This window comes from Bufo bufo, chromosome 8 (assembly GCF_905171765.1).
Source record: "Bufo bufo chromosome 8, aBufBuf1.1, whole genome shotgun sequence".
In the NCBI taxonomy this organism is placed as follows: domain Eukaryota; kingdom Metazoa; phylum Chordata; class Amphibia; order Anura; family Bufonidae; genus Bufo; species Bufo bufo.
Window position 1 is genome coordinate 110368464 of NC_053396.1, and position 20760 is coordinate 110389223.

Genomic DNA, 20760 nt, shown 5'->3' on the forward strand with positions numbered 1-20760 from the left:
CTCAAAACCAGGAGTGGAGCTACACAGATAAGGTATAATGCTCCTGTTGTGTTTTTGACCCACCCCTGGTATTGGTTCACAACCACTGACCAAATCGCTGAAATGTGAACTAGGCCTCAGTGTTTGGTCACTGTTTGATCAGTGATTTCCTCCAAGAATTGCCTCAAGCATCTCACACAGCACCTAGATAAGCCAGGGCCATTTTGGAATCATGTGCTTTGGTCCAAGAAAACAAAGGTTGAAACACTGAAAATACACTAGGGTAGATTTACTAAGCTAAATGCATCAGAATGGCACCACAAAACTGATGTGCCTGCTTTGCACAACATTTATTATGTGTTTTAGATACTTTGGTGTAAATGTAGACAAAAGCACCTAAAGACATACCAAATTGATCCTCTAAGAGCTACTGTGAAAAATGTGATCTTCAGACTCTCTAGTTTAAGTTTTACACATTCATTACATTTAATACAGAAATCCAGAAATATCAAAGGGTTCACTTACTTTTTTCCTGCACCTTTATAATGAAACTCACATACGGTATAACATGTATCACTGAGTCAAATAAAGCAGTAAATGAAAAGTGCTAATAGCTAACTTGGAAACCAAGAGATATCATAGCATGCAAAATGATAGTGAATTCACAGAGTACCAATATTGGAGCGTTGTAGAGATTCTCTTATCTTACCCCAGCTTTTCTTATCTCGTTCTAATACTTCTTTTTTCTCTGGATTCCACAAGTAAATTTTCATGTCTTGTATCCATTCCCCCCAGGTTTTCTTCTGTTCCATGTCAAGTCGCCTGTTAGAATTTAAGTGACTTCCATCCTGACCGTCCTGAAAGACAAAGGTCCCTCCCATTAAAAAAGAAATGACTACTGTCATAGGATGTGCACTGGAAAAAAGAAAGAGGTTGGTGTTGCCTTTTTATTAATTATCAGGGATAAAGGTTAGGGGGTGAGGTGGGGTCCTGGCTCTCCTTAAAGGGAACCTGTCACCAGCATTTTGGGTATAGAGCTGAGGACATGGGTTTCTAGATGGCCACTAGCACATCTGCAATACCCAGTCCCCATAGCTCTGTGTGCTTTTATTGTGTATAAAAACCGATTCTATACATATGCAAATTAACCTGAGATGAGTCAGAGCTTGAAAATATGACTCTTCTCTGGTCACACAAGAACAACGACCTACAAGAATCGAAGCCCAAGGTACGAATGCAAAAAAATTGTGTAAATTTTATTAAATAACATGATTACATACATGACGTTACGTTTAAAAAGAAGTAGCAGCAGGAAAAAAACACCATCCCGGTGGTACACTACATAAGGAATAATGATTATTACATAAAACAATGTAACACTGCGCGATAACTCTACAATGAATAATTAAATAATCGCCAGCTTGTCTCCACCTTCCTATCTATCACACAGATGTATAAAACAGCATGGATATCTATATATGTCTCAGTCCTACCTTGACATAGGTGTCCGTGCTGTTACTATGTATCACGTGATGGTCTTCGCTTCTCTGCTATGTGGTGTCTGCTGTATGGAGCAAATAGGGAGAGCGGATCCCAGGGAAGGTGGCTGTAGCGTAGACTATTATAAAGTATTAAAGTTTTGGGAGTGCGCCCCGGCCGGTGGCGATATGCTCCCGTTACCTTTTACTTGAGCTCACATTTGAGCGGGTGACGTCACCGTTAGTGAGCTACGGATGGCAGTGAGGGTCTAACTTCCTACGCGTTTCGAGTACGTACGGTACTCTTCGTCAGGGAATGTTACATTCACTGCGCATATGCTCACTATTTATAGTCTATGTTATATGTCCATCTTCCCTAGGTTTATTACTATTCAAAGCCGAACACCTCTATTTCTGAGTTCAAACCTCTTGGTAGTAATGTATCTAGATTAAATATCCACTCAGTCTCCTTTTTAGATTGTTTCTTTATGTAGTCTCCACCACGGGCATCTATTTCCACTTTCTCTACACCCATAAATGACATTCCCTCTAAATGTCCTCCGTGTACCTCGATAAAATGTCTAGATAAGGGATGTCCTATTGACTTTTTCTTTATATTGTATATATGTTCACTTATACGTTTTTTTAATTTTCTCTTTGTACGTCCAATTGGACGTACAAAGAGAAAATTTAAAAAATGTATAAGTGAGCATATATACAATATAAAGAAAAAGTCAATAGGACATCCCTTATCTAGACATTTTATGTTACATTATTTTATAATTATTTATAATTATTTGTGTCTTGTACGGCTGGTCTGTATAAAGTCTTGTATAGCAGGTAACGGGACTGCTATAACGCTGCAGCGTCATTCCATGTGTTTAAGCGCCAGTTGAGAATATTGCATAGAATGATTATTACATGCCGATCACAAATCTATAAAGTATGTTGTAAAGTCTCCTATATAAATACGTTCAATATCCCTGTATAGGACAAGAAAGTCACTCCCACGGAAGTAACCACAGTCAGAACTGCAAAAATAGCCGGACCATATGGAAACTATGTGTACCCATGGTACCTAGCGAAGTGCTGACCAAAAAATAATGGTGAACATATATAAGAGAGACTTACCAAACAAAGTAGTGTATACAGACCGGGATGGCGTTACCCCAACGGGGGTAGCGCCATCACCGTGGATCAAAGATTATAAAGGCCTCTCCTCCAATCAAATTGCATTAAAATCACTGATGATTCTAATCACCTGGATGTTTTAGCGGCAGGGACCTGATGAACATAGTCCGGCGTGCGATCCTCCCCCCAACTGGCGTCACCTCGTACCGCCCATGACACGTGACGTCTCACGTCATGCGGCCGGCCGACGTCAAGACGCCCGGTGGGAGGTGTCATACGCCGTCTTGTGCATCATCTGCACACATCACAGGTCCAATGTATCTCAATCCACACGGTTTGGCCGGAGCAAGAGAAAAATGGATTATGGACCAGGACCTGGAAAGAAAAGACAACACGGTCCAGCCTTGGACAGACGGCAGAGTTATATGGATTTGAAGGTAATTAACCTTTCAACTTATAAATTTTCAGATACAGATGTTGCACTTCTGGAACGTGGCTTATCTTATGCACCTAGCTCTCGCTTTGACCCTTTCACCGCTGTCAAGGACTTACATATGTTCGGACGATCTTTGATGATGAAGCGTTGGCATCATAAAGTGACAGAGACAGATACCCTTGATACCAGTAGGGAGCAAGAGGCCCTCCAAATTTTGGAGGAATTGTGGCGGGAACAGGAGGACACACCTACTTTTGATGTGCCCCCAGTTCTACGCAAGAAATCCACGAAATTTCCCCCTCTGTCACTATGTCCAGCGGTGGACCTATTTGTAAAATTGGTCACCAGGGACTTCAGAGACATACCAATGTTGGTGTGTAACGACAATCTCACACCATGACAGCGACAAAGTCTTAGGAAGTTGAAAAAATTGCCAGATGTGGTTTATAAACCGGCAGACAAAGGGGGAAACTTAGTAATATGGCCCAGGGAGATGTATTTAAAAGAGGCGTATAGGCAACTAAAGAACAAAACATGTTACAAGAAACTAACTTTCAATCCCCTTTCTTCTTTTAGAAATGATCTGACAAAGATCTTGGATAAGGCCTTGGAATCAGACATCATATCCAAACAATTACATCAAGCCTTGATTGTCCAGGAACCAACGATACCAACGTTATATTTACTACCAAAAGTTCACAAAGATGCAGCACCCCCCCCCAGGTAGGCCTATTATCTCCGGCCAGGGCAGTTTGGTAGAGAATATCTGTAGGTTCCTGGATTTTCATTTGAAGTCTCTGGTGACAAATCTTCCATCCTATATTAGTGATACATCCGACTTACTGGTGAAATTACAGGGAATATGTCTTGATAATGACACCCTTCTAGTAACCTGTGATGTTGAATCTTTGTATACTAGCATTAGACATAGTGATGGACTTCAGGCCGTTGAGTTTTTCTTGAGGGCCAACAATGTGGACAATAACATGAGGGCCCTTTTACTGCAACTTTTGAATTTTGTACTCACTAAGAACTTTTTTACCTTCAATGGTTCCTTTTTCCTGCAGCTCCAGGGAACAGCAATGGGGGCGGCATGTGCGCCCTCATATGCCAACCTGTTCCTGGGGCTGTGGGACAGAGATTTGTTCATGTCAGACGGACACGTTGTCATGGACCGCGCCATTTTTTGGGCGCGATACATTGACAATGTCTTTTTAGTCTGGCAGGGAACTGAAGAGCAGCTAAGGGATTTCTTCAAGGTCCTTAATGAAAATTCTCGGAACATCAAACTGTCATATGTATGTCATCGAGATAAAATAGATTTTCTGGATGTGACACTATCTAAAGATAGTAGTGGATATATACAAGCCAATGTCTACAGAAAGGACACTGCAGTCAATTCGTACTTACACGCCTCTTCCTTACACCCTAGAAACACCATAAAAGTCATCCCCACTGGACAATTCTTATGTATACGGAGAATCTGTTCAGATGATAGTACTTTTGAAAAACAGGCAACAGACTGGACGAATCGCTTCTTAAAAAGGGGATACAGTCGTAGATCTATAAAGAAGGCGTATTATAGAGCAAGATCACAGAAACAATCCGACCTGTTACAGGTGAAGGAACACAAGGCTGTGTATACGAAAACTAGGTACGTGACTACATATCATTCTCGATGGAAAGAAATGAGAGATATTCTGGCCAGACATTGGCATGTACTCCAGACGGATTCGATCCTGGAGAAATCTGTGCCTATGTACCCTTCCATTACCGCTCGCAGAGCGGACACGTTACGCTCAAATTTGGTAAAGAGTTATCTTGAACCCAAGCCTGCACAGATTTTCTCTGGGGGCAAGGGCCGACAATGGGGTTTTAAACCCTGTGGGAAATGTGTAGCTTGCCCAAATATGGAAAGGGCAAATTAATTTGTAGATTCAGGAGGCATGAAGAATTTTTAAATCACACATTGTATTACTTGTTCTACTTCTAGAGTGATTTATTATGCTACATGCCCATGTCCAAAGATCTACATTGGACTCATGACCCGTGAACTTAAGGTTCGGGTACGAGAGCATGTAAGGGATATCATTGCAGCAGAAAAGACAGAGGAATGGGAGGATCTTAAACCCATTGCAAAACACTTCAGGATGTGCCATGCGTGCAATCCAAGATTTTTGAAGGTGAGGGGAATAGATTGTATTAGGACGGATCTTCGAGCAGGTGACATATCTAAAAGATTGGCACAAAAAGAGAGCCGATGGATTTGGACCCTGGGGACCCTCCGTCCCGCAGGTCTGAATGAAACTTTGGGCTTCTCTGCGTTTCTCTGACCATCAGGACCACCTACTGTGGATCCATTGTTTTTAATTTAAATTTTGTTCTTGTTTCTGTTTCTTTTCTCATTTCGTCTCTCCTACAGGTTGCATTGGACCTGGGACTATTCGGTCTATCTTGTTGGGACCCCTTTGGCCTGGTGGCAGAGTCTTCGTCATGGGGATTTTTTCGAGTGTGCACATTTATATGGTCTCTCTATGGAGGATTTATATATTTTGGTTAGATAGGATGTATATTTATTGACGTATTCTTCCATTGAGGACGTAATATGTTACACAATTGCAGGATAGACAAGATAGGGATATAGGGACAATAGGAATAAATTGGTTTCCTTATTAATCTACATTGGATAAGGGTTGGCTGTTACAGGCAGCCTCCTTCCCCCCCTTTTTCCAGTTATTAGGTTGAGTGAGACCTTTACTCTGGGTTGGGTGATTATTCTCTTCCCCTGTGGCTTTTCCACCCCTTCCCTCCATAGGGAGGCCAAATTGTAATTCCTGACATTGGGCATCTGCACCCTCCCACTTCAGTAAACATAATTTGGCGTACGCAATCTGCGGCCTCTTCCCTCGCCATAGAAAACGCGAGAAAGCACCATGAATCCTGTTGACATCTACATGTTTCAGCAGGAGAGGGATGGTTTGGATAGGATAAAGAAGTCTGGCAAAACTAACCATCTTTAATAGATGGGCTCTCCCAAATAGTGACAGCGATGCAACCACTTCTCAAGTCCTGATTAATGGGTCAAAGTTTAACTTGTAGAGAGATAGCGGGCTCCTGCCTATTTTAATGCCGAGATATGTCAAATATTGAGGAACCACTTCCACAACTTGGGGCATAGGCGGGAAAAACAAAGATCCCGGGCAAAGCCTCTTAAATATAGCAATTGGCTTTTACTCATATTAATTCGCTAACCTGTCGTATCCCCAAAGTAGTGTAAGGAGTCTAGAACTCTTCGTAAATCTGTGGCCGGGGAATTAATAAAAAGCAGAATGTCGTCTGCAAAACATGTAAGCTTAATTTCTTTAGTCCCCACCTTTATGCCTTGATACAGATCTGATTGTATCAAGAATCGGACCAATGGCTCCAGGGCCAGGTTAAAAAGGAGAGGGGATAGAGGACAACCCTGCTTCGTGCCCCTGTGGAGGCGGAAAGGCGCCGACAAAAATCCCGGTAAATGAACCTGCGCTCTTGGACTAGCATACATACTGTCAAGGAATTGCTGAAACGGTCCACTAAGACCAAAGGCCTCCAGTGTCCTTCAGAGCTACCTCCAGTTTATGTTATCGAAGGCCTTTTCTGCATCCACAGACAACAAGGCAGGGCAAACAGTTCCGTCCTGTCCATGGAACAAATAATCCTGCACCGCCAAAACCGTCCTAATATTAGTGACAGCCACTCTCCCCTTTGTAAACCCTTCCTGAAGAGGGCCAATCAGGCATGGCATAAAGTCTGCTAATCTATTCGTCATCAGTTTGGTCATGATTTTTAAATCCTGATTGATCAGGGAGATCGGACGGTAGAAGCCCATCTGGGCAATATCCTTACCCGGTTTAGGGATAAGCTTTATGTGCGCTAACTTCCCTGACGACATAATATCTCCCCCAGCTAAGCAGGAGTTAAATAGCTCTGTTAGAGTTGGGGAAATTTCCTCTCTTAGGGCCTTAAAGAACTCCGCTGGGTACCCATCCGGGCCCGGCGCTTTCCCATTTCTAAGTGATTTTATAGTACTTTGAACCTCCTCAACTGAAATTGGTTTATTGAGATGACTCAACATGTCCTCTGTGAGTTTGGGGAGGGAGACCTTAGACAGAAGTTCTCAGCTCTCGCCTGGTTATACCTATCCTGGGAGTACAACGCCTCATAATATTTCCCAAAGCATTCCACAATATCCTTCGGATTTGTGAGTTTTTTCCCCGACCCATCTACTATTGACTTAATGGCAGGGCTATAACGCTGTGTTTTATCAGATTGGCCAGCATTCTCCCTGCTTTATTGCCATACTTAAACAATTTAGCTGAGTGGTAGTCCAAGTACAACTTTATCTGTTGTTCTAAATTGTAATCGTAATTGGGTTTCGCCGTGACCCATTTGACCTTATTTAGGTCAGTAGGGTTCGCTAGAAAAGAGGTGTATGCGCTACGGACTACTTCCGTAGCTCGCTGAAGCCCAAGCCACACCTTCCTCTTCTTAGCTGCCGTGTACGAAATTATGTTCCCTCTGATGACGCCTTCGCCATGTCCCAGAGAAGGCAGTGATTATCTTTATGACCTGCATTGTTATCTAGGAACTCCCACCACCATCCCCTCAACTTGTCTATAAAATCATTATCCGACATCAGGTAGCTAGGCATGCGCCACACTCAGTCAGTACCTCAAGGGCATTTTCAGCAAGTGTAGTGCACACCGGGGCGTGGTCTGATACCACCATGTCTGTGATCTCCACTAGTAGAACTTTCTCAGAGAGCTGCTGCGAGGTCAAGGCATAATCCAACCTAGACCACGACCGGTGCACATGAGAGAAGTGAGTAAATTCTCTCTCTACCGGTGTCAAGAACCTCCATATGTCTGTCAGCCCTATGGAACTCAAAAAGGATCCCAAGGAATACCTCCCCCCTCCAATGGACTGCTGAGTCTGATGCGTGGGTTGAGATTGTTTACGATCTTCTGCCAGATTGTGCACTGCATTAAGGTCTCCCATTACCAGAATTTGGCCCCCCGCATCCCGTAAAATCTCGCTTTCCAGGTCCCTAAAAAAAAGAGGCTTGACCGGAGTTGGGACCGTAAACATTAAAGATGTTCAATAATCCCACATCAGTGTTTAGCTTGAGATTCAAAATTCTGCCTTCATCATCACAAACCGCCGAGACGACATCATGTCTCACCCGTTTGTGAATGAGAACCACTACCCCTGCTTTCCTACTTCTCGAGGGGGAGCCTAAAACACGCCCTACCCAGAGACCTTGCATACGTGTGATGACTTTCTAGACTTCACTTTTTTCGCACTAAACTGGCGAGTGTAGCCGGACTCTGCCTCGCCAGATTTACTCCAACGCGGTCCCATCTTTCTTCTACCCCTATTACCCGTAGATATCTAGTAGTGATTACTCCCCTCCCCCACCCGCTCTCCCCCCTCCCCCGTCTCCAAACAAGAAGGTACTCGCACCGATACACTCCCCCAAAAGACCAGCACGTCCCACTGTCCCCAAAATACCAGCATAGAACAAATCATCTTTTAGGACTGTGGGAGTCCCAGAGATCAGCAAAGGGCCCACGATATCCTGTTACCGTCAATAAGAGTGTCTTCCAGCCTGAGTAGTCTCCAATAAAGGAAGTCAGTCCCAGTCCGAGTTGGATGTTTGACTGAGAGCCTCCCCGGACAGGCGTGGATATGCGTCGAAGGACCTCATACTCGATTGCCTGCCGGGACGTTCTCCTCTAGGTGATGAGCGTCCTCTGGGTGCTATTCCCTACCTTGGGCTGCCAGCGGAGTCGCCGTCCTCCAGAGCAGCCATCGCATCTCTTGGTGACAGGTAAGTGTCAGTCCCCCCATTTTGTCTAAAGACACGCAGGATGGCTGGGTAAATGAGGGTGAACCGGATCTTCTTTTGCACCAGCTGTGTGCATATCTGAGAGAAGGCTCTCCTCTTCTTGGCCACTTCCACAGAATAATCTCCAAACAACAGAAGTTTATGTCCTCTTACTGTGAGTGGCTGGTTTAAACGCCTGTACTTCAGCAGGATAGATTCCTTGTCTGCGTAATTTAGGAATTTTGCTATAACCGGCCTCGGTCTGGACGTTTGACTTTCCAAGCGTGCCTCTCTGAGCGGGCCGATTCTATGGGCTCTTTCTTCTGTAAGTGGCGACGGAAGCCCCAACGCTTGTGGGAGCTCTGTGGCACAAAAATGAGCCAGCTGGTGTGCCGGAGAGTCCTCGGAAAGTCCTATAATCCGGATATTGCTCCTCCGGGAGCGATTTTCCAGGTCCTCCACTTTGTCCTGTAAGGCCTGATTAATGCGTAAAATTTCTCTGACCTGGGTTTGATTTTTTCCGAGCTCCTCTTCCAGGGCCTCAGTCCTTTGCTCTAATTCACGTATACGCGAAGAATTCTGCGCAATATCTTGTTGTAATTGCTTCATGGTGGCAGTTATAGTAGATTCCAGCGTGGCCTTTATGTCAGGGGCCAATATTTGTGTGACTGCCAGCACGATTTCTTTACATGGAAGCTCCATCCCCTGGAACTGTTGCAGCTGCTGAGTCTGCGCTGCCTGCACACCCTTGGAGTTTTCAGCATCGGGTGGAAGGGGGGGCTGAGAAGAGGAGTGAGTCGCTCTCCGCTTCCCCTCCGCCATCTTGCCTGCTTGCAGCTGATCTGGATCTCGTGGTGGGAGAGGAGAGTCCGCCTGTGGGGAGCCGCTGCGGACTAAAAACTTGTCCATGAGCCTCCCGATTGAAGGTGAGAGGCAGCGATCGAGGAGGTAAGGCCCCAGGTCCCGGCAATCCCCTGGTATGTAGCTGGGTATATGGAGCTCCTCCGCCGCGCGTCTTCACATGTGCGTGCCGGAACCGGAAGTCTGACATGTCCTATTCTTTACTACAGCTTGCAGGTCGTGGATGCATCACAGTCAATGGGTTCTCACTGCAATGCGGCATGCACACGGCCGGTGTCCATGTTTTGCGGATCCGTGGTTTTCTGTCCGCAAAGCGAACACGGTTGTATAAATGGACCTTTATCTGCAGCAATACATAAGTAGAAGTCCAGATTGCTATATTTTATTTTCCTGTTGCCCCCTGTTCCCACACTGTTAGCATTTAAAGCTGCCGTAAAATACATTGTCAGGACTGTTGTGCGTGCACACAGGAGTCCTCTCCGTTATGTTAGCCCAGCACTGCAGACCGGACTGTGTATGTCAGCACAGCTTTGAGTGCTGACAGTGGAAGTATGACAATAAAAGCTGTCAATCTGGACTCCTTATGTGCTGTACTACTCAAGTATTTCGGCAGATAATAGTCCAGAATCGTGGCGATGAATCCCCTTTAAGGAGACCAGCTATGACAGCTGTCTGCAGATGGATATTTGGCTTGGCTATTTTTCCTTGTTCAGTCCCAAGGCTTGTTAAAAAGTCAGACTTTAACTCATAGGAAGCCACTTCCAAAAAGTGGAGCTAGCAAGACGATTCTCATTCCCTGGGAGATACCTCTTTGCATATTAAATATCGTGAAAGATGTTAGACTAGAGCACTTTGGATTAATAATATTGGCTTATGATATATTTCATATATTTCATGTTCCAAGTCTCAGGGTGTGATCACCCCCTTGTAATGTTATGTTGTGTCATAATGCACTGCTGAAAAATATTAACGTGCTTTTCAGTGTAATAGTATTGTAACACTGAGAATGTATTATGTTGCACCAACAGATGGCACCTCCTTGGAGCATGAACTGGTCATTTCAATGCTGTCATCATTCCAGTGTTGGTTGATGACACCAGGAATCATGTTCCTGGACAGTCATCCTTCAGGAGGTCATTACTGGTGCTCTATGTCTGACTAGACATTGGGGTGCAAGAATCGCTTCTCCGCAATGCCTGTAGATGGGATTTGAGGTGCATCCATAGAAGTGAGCTTACTTGGTGCCTTTGGTGAGTGTGTGCCCCGTAAACCCATGGGAGCCAGAGACACCTGCTGTGCTGTGAGTGAGGGAAGAAAGGATTGCGTCTAATGGGTGTCTATATCAGGGGATCACTGAAACTGGATCATCGTCTGTAATTATCTTCTAACTACAAGTAAGAAATGGTGCAGGTGGCACCAGAAAAAGAGAAGGTCATATTTAGTGACTGTCAAGTGGAACTGTGTGCTGCTAATGAAGTCAAAGTGGTGCTCTTATACAGGCAGCGTCCCAAATATAGACTGGGGACTTGAACTGTGTTGAGAAGGTGCCGCACTCTGGAAAAGTTGGATATGTGATTGGTGTGCACTTTGGTCTAGGTGGGTCTAGGTGATTATGGAAATGACTAGTGATGTATCGATCACAGACACCCCTATAGGCCTTCATATATTTGATTGCCTGGTTCAACCCCACAAATAATACTAGGTAGGACAATATCTTGTATTTTAGGGCCTGATATTAGCATATGTTCCTGATGAAGACTCATGAATAATGCCACGGCTAGGAGGATACTTTGTGTTGCTCTTTTGTGTAACCCTTTTATGATGGCAGCCAGCCAAAAGGCTTCTCAGTAGCCTTTGTGTGGATTCACCAGATGGACAGTAGCGGCCGTTTGGTATGTTCCTTTTCTCTCGTCTTGCAATCTGCCCAGCATTGAAGATTTTCACCACTGCCCCATTTGGCTGTACTGTCTAACTATTGACCCTCCATGACTGTGGTTGTTCCTGGGACATCTAGGCACACCTACTCTTGGACTTCTTGGCCCGTCTGTTCATACTGGTCATCAGACCTCTGCAGTGATTTTCATAACTATCGTATCATGCTAGACACAACCTAGTGGCACATATAAGGAACAACTCTACATTCACATTTTAAATACAGGTGAAACTCAAAAATTTTTAATACTGAAGTCACATATCATGGGATATGGATTAATTAGCTGACTAATATGGATTAATTAGCTGACTAGAGTGTGACACTTTGAGCCTAAAATATTGAACCTTTTCACAAAATTCAAATTTTAAGCTGCATTATTGCAATTCCTTTTAATTTGCATTACTGAAATAAATAGCCTTTTGCACAATATTCTAATTTTTCGAATTTCACCTGTATATCCCCCCCCCATATCCATGCTGTGTCCTAGCAATCTAACTTATTATTATAGATTTAAGATATCTGTAAAGGCAGATTTACAAAAGAAGAGATAGAAGAGAATCAGTAATGTCTGTTTAGGGGTTAGTAAATCATAGGAACTTTCTAGCCATGGTAAACCTAAGCAATATCTATTTTCAAGTAATTGTTCTGACGAAACACGTGACGTTCTAGGTTTGCATGGGAAAGTAAGCCCTACATCTTTAATTTTGTGATATATGATGCTCCATATGTGTTCACAACAGTAATAGCAGCAGTACTAAGAAGAAAGGGATGCCTATGACTGGTCATTTATTGTAGAATCACCTTACCTATCACAGGTTCACACTCCAAACACAGAAAAAATTGATGGATGGTCAACAAGTCGGTAATGCTGCTGTAACTACTGGGGGTACACAGGCTTTTCTGTGACTACTAGCAAAATAGGCAGATCTTGCTGTGGGTACTGGGAGAACGGGAAAGAACCTGATGTGACTTCTAAGGACTCATGCACACTGTGGGTCCACAAAACACAGGCACCCACAGATGCAAAATGCAGCATAAGACATATCCTATGTTTTGCAGTGCGAAGGCACAGACACAGAAGCTAATTGAAACACATAGAATCCCTTCAACAGATTGGACATCAAGTCAATGGGTCAGCCGATGCATTTGTGTTTTGTGGACCCACGATTTGTGGTCTGCAACACAGGCATGGTGGCCTAAGCCCTCCTGCACACGACTGTATCCGTTTTTGCAGTCCGCAAATCGTGGCTCCACAAAACACAAATAATGGCCGCGTGCATCCTGCATTTTCTCTTCTGCACGTCCTGCAGCATGTTACAAATTACTATTCTTGTCTGTGAAACGGAAAAAAATGGGATATGTTCAATTTCTTTTTTTTTTGCGTGGCCGTGGAACGGACATGCGGATCGGACAGTAGACCATGTACTGTCCGCATCTTTTGCAGCTCAATTGAAATAAATGCGTTCACATCCGATCTGCAAAAAATGTGTATTGGATGCAGAGCAAAACTATGGTTGTGTGCATGGGGCCTAAGGGAAAGAAAAGACTGTTATGTGACTGCTGTAGGAAAGTGGGAGACACTGATGTGACTTCTGGGGGATGGAGGAAAGCACTAATGCTGTTCACATTGACCTGTATGCCTGGCATTAGCGCGTGGCCAGGTCCTGGTGTTCTGGTGTGGACAATGCTCCTCAAGACTCATGTTGTCTATTGGGAAATACAGAGCATACTATGCTGTACCAGAATTTATAAATACATCAATGAGCAATATGCCCGTGCCATCAGGGAAGAAAAAATCCATTGATGGAATAACCTGGTCCTTCAGTATGTTCAGGTAGTCAGCTGACCTCATTCTTGGAGCACATACTGTTGCTGAACCTAGACCTGACCAACTGCAGCAACCCCAGATCATAGCACTGCCCCACAGGCTTGTACAGTAGGCACTAGGCATGATGGGTGCATCACTTCATCTGCCTCTCTTCGTACCCTGATGCGCCCATCACTTTGGAACAGGGTAAATCTGGACTCAGACCACATGACCTTTTTCCATTGCTCCAGAGTCCAATCTTTATGCCCCCTAGAAAATTGAAGCCTTTTTTTCTGGTTTGCCTCACTGATTAGTGGTTTTCTTACGGCTACACAGCTCAGTTCCAATCCCTTGAGTTCCCTTCGCATTGTGCGTGTGGAAATGCTCTTACTTTCACCATTAAACATAGCCCTGAGTTCTACTGTTGTTTTTCTTCGATTTGATTTCACCAAACGTTTAAGTGATCGCCGATCACGATCATTCAGGATTTTATTCCCGCCACATTTCTTCCTCGAATACAATGGGTCCCCACTATCCTTCCAGTTTTTAATAATGCGTTTGACAGTTCTTTACCCAATTTTAGTAGTTTCTGCAATCTCCTTAGATGTTTTCTCTGCTTGATGCATGCCAATGATTTGACCCTTCTCAAACAGACTAACATCTTTTCCACGACCACGAGATGTGTCTTTCGACATGGTTGTTTAAGAAATTAGAAGCAACTCATTGCACCAGTTGGGGTTAAATAACTTGTTGCCAGCTGAAAGATAATTGCCCATGCAGTAATTATCCAATAGGAGGCTCATAACTACCGTATTTTTTGCCCTATAAGACGTACCGGCCTATAAGCCGCACCTAGGTTTTTGAGGAGGAAAATAAGAAAACATATATTTTTAACCAAAAGATGTGCTTTTGGTGGGTTTTGAATTAATGGTGGTCTGTGCATGACACTATTATGGGGGATCTGTGGATGACGCACTGTCATGTGGGGGCTCTGTGGATGGCACTGTTATGGGGGACCTGTGGATGGCACTGTTATGGGGGATCTGTGGATGGCACTGTTATGGGGGATCTGTGGATGGCACTGTTATGGGGGCATCTGTGGATGGCAATGTTATGGGGGATCTGTGGATGGCACTGTTTATGGGGGATCTGTGGATGGCACCAGGGGCGTAGCTAAAAGATCATGGGCCCTAGTGCAAGAGTTCAGCTTGGGCCCCCCTTCCCTCAGTGCTTGTTGGAAAGGGGCAGGGGAGCACGTAGCCTTCCTGCTGCATGAGGCAAACATTGAAAGGGCACCCCCCCATGCCAAATTCTTGACCTAACCCCTTCCCTCTAGCCAGAGGTGTAATATGACCAGCATGCACTTTCTATAATGCCAGTGTCTTATGTGGCACAAGGGTCTTTGGGCCCCTCAGGCTCCTGAGCCTGGTAGCGACTGCTACCTCTGCACCCCCTATAGCTATGCCCCTGGATGGCACTGTTATGGGGCATCTGTGGATGGCATTGTTATGGGGTGGGGGATCTGTGGATGGCATTGTTATGGGGTGGGGGATCTGTGGATGGCATTGTTATGGGGTGGGGGATCTGTGGATGGCATTGTTATGGGGTGGGGGATCTGTGGATGGCACTGTTATGGAGTGGGGGATCTGTGGATGGCCCTGTTATGGGGTGGGGGATCTGTGGATGGCATTGTTATGGGGTGGGGGATCTGTGGATAGCATTGTTATGGGGTGGGGGATCTGTGGGTGGCCCTGTTATGGGGGGGATCTGTGGATGACACTGCTATATGTCATCCACAGATCCCCCTCATAACAGTGTCCCCCAATACAGCGGCCCCGCCGCTCACCGAAGTATTTATAAACATTAATCCTTATCCTGTTAATAAGTTTAACTAAAGCTGCGCACTCCCCTGTTCCCCTGTATCAGTACAGCACTTACGAACAAGCTTTCATAGGAGGCAGAGCGGACGGCAGCAGTAACGTCACTCACTGACGTCGCGCGCCTGCTCCGCCTGCTTCATTCATAAAGTGGGAGGAGCAGGCGCTCAACATCAGTGAGTGACGTTACTGCTGCCATCCGCTCTGCCTGCTATGGAAGCTTGTTCGTAAGTGCTGTATGGATACAGACGATACAGGGAAGAACGCAGCGTTGGTTAAACTTATTAACAGGATAAGGATTAATGTTTATAAATACTTTGGTGAGCGGCGGGGCCCGGTGTAAGAGTACAGTGACTGCACTGGGCCCCGCCTCTAGTTCTGGACTCAGCCCCTCCTCTCTCCCGGCTCATACATCGCAGTCTGCGACGCTGCAGCATCGCAGACTGCGATGTAAAATGGAAGCATTCGCCCCATAAGACGCAGGGGCATTTTACCCACACTTTTAGGGGGGGGAGTGCGTCTTATGGGGCGAAAAATAACGTATTTGCTTAGTTAAATCCAGGTGGTGACTTTTTTTTTGGGACAGGCATTGTATATGTTGTGATATATATCCGGTTTATTATCACTGTATTCACATGGCTCCGTGGATAGGGTTAATGAATACTGAGAGACTGTTAGGGCTTTGATTGAGAAGCTGGTAATTTTCCACAGCTGCCATAGGATTTAAAGAAGACCATGTTTTGAAAGGAAAAACCCAGATGTTTTTTTACCACCATGTTTTGGAGGGAAAAACCCAGAATTGTTTACCACCAAAAAGCAGACAGCCTGACCTTTTTAAATGCCTGGTTTTAGCTATGTTGTTATGTCTGGAAACTTGTTTTTGTCTGGAAAACCTGCTGTGTCCTTGCCATTGAGTATCATTGAAGCTCTAATGTAAGTCTATACCAGACAGGAGCTGAAACAATGTATCTGTTTGTGCTGAGTTTCTCCACTCCACCCCTCCCACTAGAAGGTTCTAGTCTAGCAAAAACTATATATAAGGAGAGCAGTCAGTGCCCCTAGTGTGCTGCAGTTAGGGAACAGTGCTTGGAAGAGGAGACTCTGTCAGACTACTGAGTGACCAGAAGAAGAGGCTGAGACGGGGATACTCTGCCACAGACCCTGGATCACCAGCCTTGGACCAGAGTACCAGCCTTCTGAAGAGAAAGAGGGACAGCTAGCTCAGACCGTTCCTCAGCATCAAACCCTTCTTCTGCCAGGGAGACTGGAGAAGCCAGCCCTATGCCTCGCCTGTATTGCTTTGTACCTGAATTACTTCAGTAAAGAAGCACCCTGGTTTACTGCAGACTCTGACTCTCTGGACTTATTTCCCATTGGGGAGCACCACGCCTTACCATCGCTTCCGGAGAGCAGCAACACGTGGTGTCCAGGGGACCCAGCGTATCGTTGGGGCCACCCTAAACCCGGCCACTGCACTATCATTGACACGTTACCAATACAGTGAAACTGCAGTCCAGTCAGGGTCACTATCTCTTTATTTCTGCTAACTCACATTACAATATTCATTATTTTAACACTATCTCTCCCTCTTATCAGGAATGAAGGCTGTGGTAATGTGAACCATAAAATGCATGGGAAAGTCCTGGAAGGGGGGTATATCTCTCCCAGATTCATCAACTAGCTGAGGTGGGTGAAATCCAGGAACATAGTTGCTGAAGCTATTTTCTTTATTCAGGGCTGGATTTTACTTGGATTGGGTTGGTACGTTTTGGCAGTGGGACCTCCCAATCCACCCCCCATCCCCAGTCTGGGGCAGATTTTTCCCTAGCAGAAAGGGACTCCCAGGTGAGGCCTGCTCTAATCAGGCTGGGATAAAACACCTCCCATGGTGCCAGTCTGGGGGGAGGAGAGTGTTTGTGAAGCAGAGTCCTGCGGAGGCTCTGGGTAGTCTCAGTCACGAGGGCTGAGGGGCCACAAGGCTATGTGACGCCTGATACCTCCCCTGGGTGGACTATTTGGCTGAGTAAAGCAGGACCGAGTTGGTGCCCTATAAGTGAGGTAGGAACTTATTTATATACGTTAGTTAGAGCCCAGCCGGGCAGGCATTTATTTTGATTGTGTATGTGGGAACCACAACTGATCCACTGCCTGATAACTGGACTAATCTGTATTGTGCTGATGGGACTAAAATAAAAGCACAGTTTGGACACTAAAACCTGTTGTCTGCGAAGAAGTCAGTGATTATGACCCCCTGAATGATGCGATCCCTTACAAGGCCTACACTAATTCAAGTCTTCTGCTTTGGCTCATTTTGAAATATTTTGAATTTTAGAAAAATGTCAGTGCATCTTATAGGGGGAATACTAATCAATGCTTCCATTATGAAAGCGCTTATTAGTACAGTAAGACAGGGGAGCAGTGAATACAGCTCTCCCTCTGCTGGCTCTATACTCACTGCTCTCTGGTTTTCATCTGCTGGCTACTGTGACCTGCGCACAGCATGAGGACGTAGTCGTGTTCTGTGACCTCACGCTGTGTGATGTTGGGTCACAGCACAGCACGGCAAGTAGATCGCTGGATCTCAGGAGCAACGGCTATGTCTGGAGCAGGAGGAGATGAGTTCATATTATTTTTTTTTGCCTGATCTGAGGTCTGATTAACATTAGGGTCGGATCTGAGGTCTGATTGGGGGTATTTTTAATGTTGGGGGTTATTAACATTGGGGGTCTGATTGGGGGGTCTGAGATGGGGTCTAAACATTGGGGACCTGATCTGAGGTCTGTTTGGTGGTCTGAATAACATTGGAGGGTTTGATCTGAGGTTGTTTTGGGAGTCTGAACTGAGTTCTAATTAACTTTGAGGGTCTGGGCTGAGGTCTGATTAACATTGGGGGTCCGATCTGAGGTCTGATCTTTTCTTATTTTCCTCCTCTAAAATATGGGTACATCTTTTGTCAGGTGCCTCTTATAGGGCGAAAAAATTATGTAAGTGTAAAGACTGTTTTAGTTGTGGAAGGAAATTCTCTTTTCTGCATAGGCTCAAATATGCCATATTTCTAGGGACCCTTTGGTCTGTGTAATATATCCATAAGGCTACTGCCAATGAACAGACAAGCATATAGAATACAACATGAACTTAATTATGACACACTTTTCATACTTGATCGTCCTGTTGTCCATTAGCACTTAGTTATCTGAAAAGCTCACTCTAATGTAAATTATGGATATGTAAATAATTACCTCCTTTACTGAGTAAACCTTGTTGTTCCTGTGATCTGACTAGCTAGTTACGGCTGATGCGCCCACGTCCAGTGAACATAACACTTATAGCTGAGCTTTTGCCATCAGCCAAATGAGAAATAAAAGCGAAGAAATGTCCTGGGAGTGAATCCAAGAAAATTAATACATGCTACTGCAGTTGGCTGTCGTATTATGTGGTTCCCATTCTAGTCAGGACTCAGAACACCTTGTTCTCGGTGCTGTGGTTCAGTTACTCTGCTGAAAAAACTTCTATACACTAATATTAATGGACACGGGCAATAATTAATGGAAATACTTGAATCCTCAGCATAGGTTATCAATATCAGATCGGCAGGGGTTCCGACGCCCGGCACCCCCACCGATCAGCTGTTTGACAAGGAGGCAACGCTTCCTGGTCTTCACGCTATTCCTCGTCTCCTCTGGAGCGTTGGCGTAGTGTAACAACAAGCTCTCGCTCCATTCACTTGAATGGATATGGTACCTGTATTAAGACTGCACTTCCGAGACGAAGTGCATCGTAATGAAGAGGAAGCAGTGCTCACATGGAGCGCTGCCTCATCTTCAAACAGATAATTAGTGGGGGTGCCAGAACCCCACCGATCTGATACTGATTATATTGATGCCCCACGAAAAACATTCTACAATATTCAAACCAGCACCTGAAGCTGAATTCTTTTGTAATTGCATGTAATAACAAATTTTGTATAGCCACTGAATTATTTAATAGCTGCATAGCACCACCTGCTGCTTGTTCTTTTCCCTATTTCTTTGTCCAGATCTCTGAGAAGGCCACACATGCTCAGTTTCATCCACAATAACTAAGGCCATGAACAAGGTCTATGTTTAGATCGAAACGTTGGCCAGTGGCTAGAACTTTATTTGGATGGATGAAAATAAAATAAATAAGTAATCTATATACTTAATATCTGAGTGACGTGGTTTCTCCCACTTTTGAAGTATCAAATTTACCACTGAGCACCACCTTTACTGAAGAGGAGTGCCGTTCAACTCTCTACCTAAAATACAGTTTTATCCTTTAACTGCCTCCTGAGCTGTGATAGGGAGAGAGTTGCAGCAGAAAGGACACACTCCCCTGAGCTACATCAGAAAAGACACTCCCCTGAGCTGTCAGCTTGATATAAATCTAGCAGAGCAATGAATGGGGAGATCTCTGGATCCATGTGAGGTACAGGGCTGGTTCTAGCTTTGTTAGAAAGAGATTGTCATATACTACATGATGTCTGATTATTATTTTTTACATTAATCATGGGATAACCTCGTAAGTTCTTTAATTCTCCACTGATGTTTTATGCTTTAGACCACCATTTTTGTAGCCTGCCTTTGCACCCATTCCATTTTATTTTTGTTTTGTAAGTGGGGTCTCTGCAGTACCCCAGAGGACTACTGCAAAGGGTTAATTATTTCCAAAAGAGTTCACTTAACCTCTTCACTCAGGGAGATTATCTGTTATTGTGTTTTCTTTTTTTACTCCCTGCCTTCCTGGAGCCGTAATTTTTTATTTTTCCATTCACATAGCTGTATGAGGGCTTGTTTTTTAAGGGACAAGTTGTACAGTCGTGGCCAAAAGTTTTGAGAATGACACAAATATTAGTTTTCACAAAGTTTGCTGCTAAACTGCTTTTAGATCTTTGTTTCAGTTGTTTCTGTGATGTAGTGAAATATAATTACACACACTTTATACGTTTCAAAGGCTTTTATCGACAATTACATGACATTTATGCAAAGAGTCAGTATTTGCAGTGTTGGCCCTTCTTTTTCAGGACCTCTGCAATTCGACTGGGCATGCTCTCAATCAACTTCTGGGCCAATTCCTGACTGATAGCAACCCATTCTTTCATAATCACTTCTTGGAGTTTGTCAGAATTAGTAGGTTTTTGTTTGTCCACCCGCCTCTTGAGGATTGACCACAAGTTCTCAATGGGATTAAGATCTGGGGAGTTTCCAGGCCATGGACCCAAAATGTCAACGTTTTGGTCCCCGAGCCACTTAGTTATCACTTTTGCCTTATGGCACGGTGCTCCATCGTGCTGGAAAATGCATTGTTCTTCACCAAACTGTTGTTGGATTGTTGGAAGAAGTTGCTGTTGGAGGGTGTTTTGGTAGCATTCTTT

The 20760-nt window shown here is 44.6% G+C and overlaps 1 protein-coding gene across 1 annotated transcript in view; it reads right to left on the reverse strand.

Annotated features, from left to right (window-relative positions):
- Positions 1-20760, reverse strand: part of ATP1B4 (ATPase Na+/K+ transporting family member beta 4) — a 72937-nt gene that overhangs the window by 45527 nt on the left and 6650 nt on the right. The window contains exon 3 of the mRNA XM_040405711.1: positions 689-836. Within this exon, the coding sequence (XP_040261645.1) occupies positions 689-836 (148 nt within the window). The remainder of the gene's footprint in view (positions 1-688; positions 837-20760) is intronic.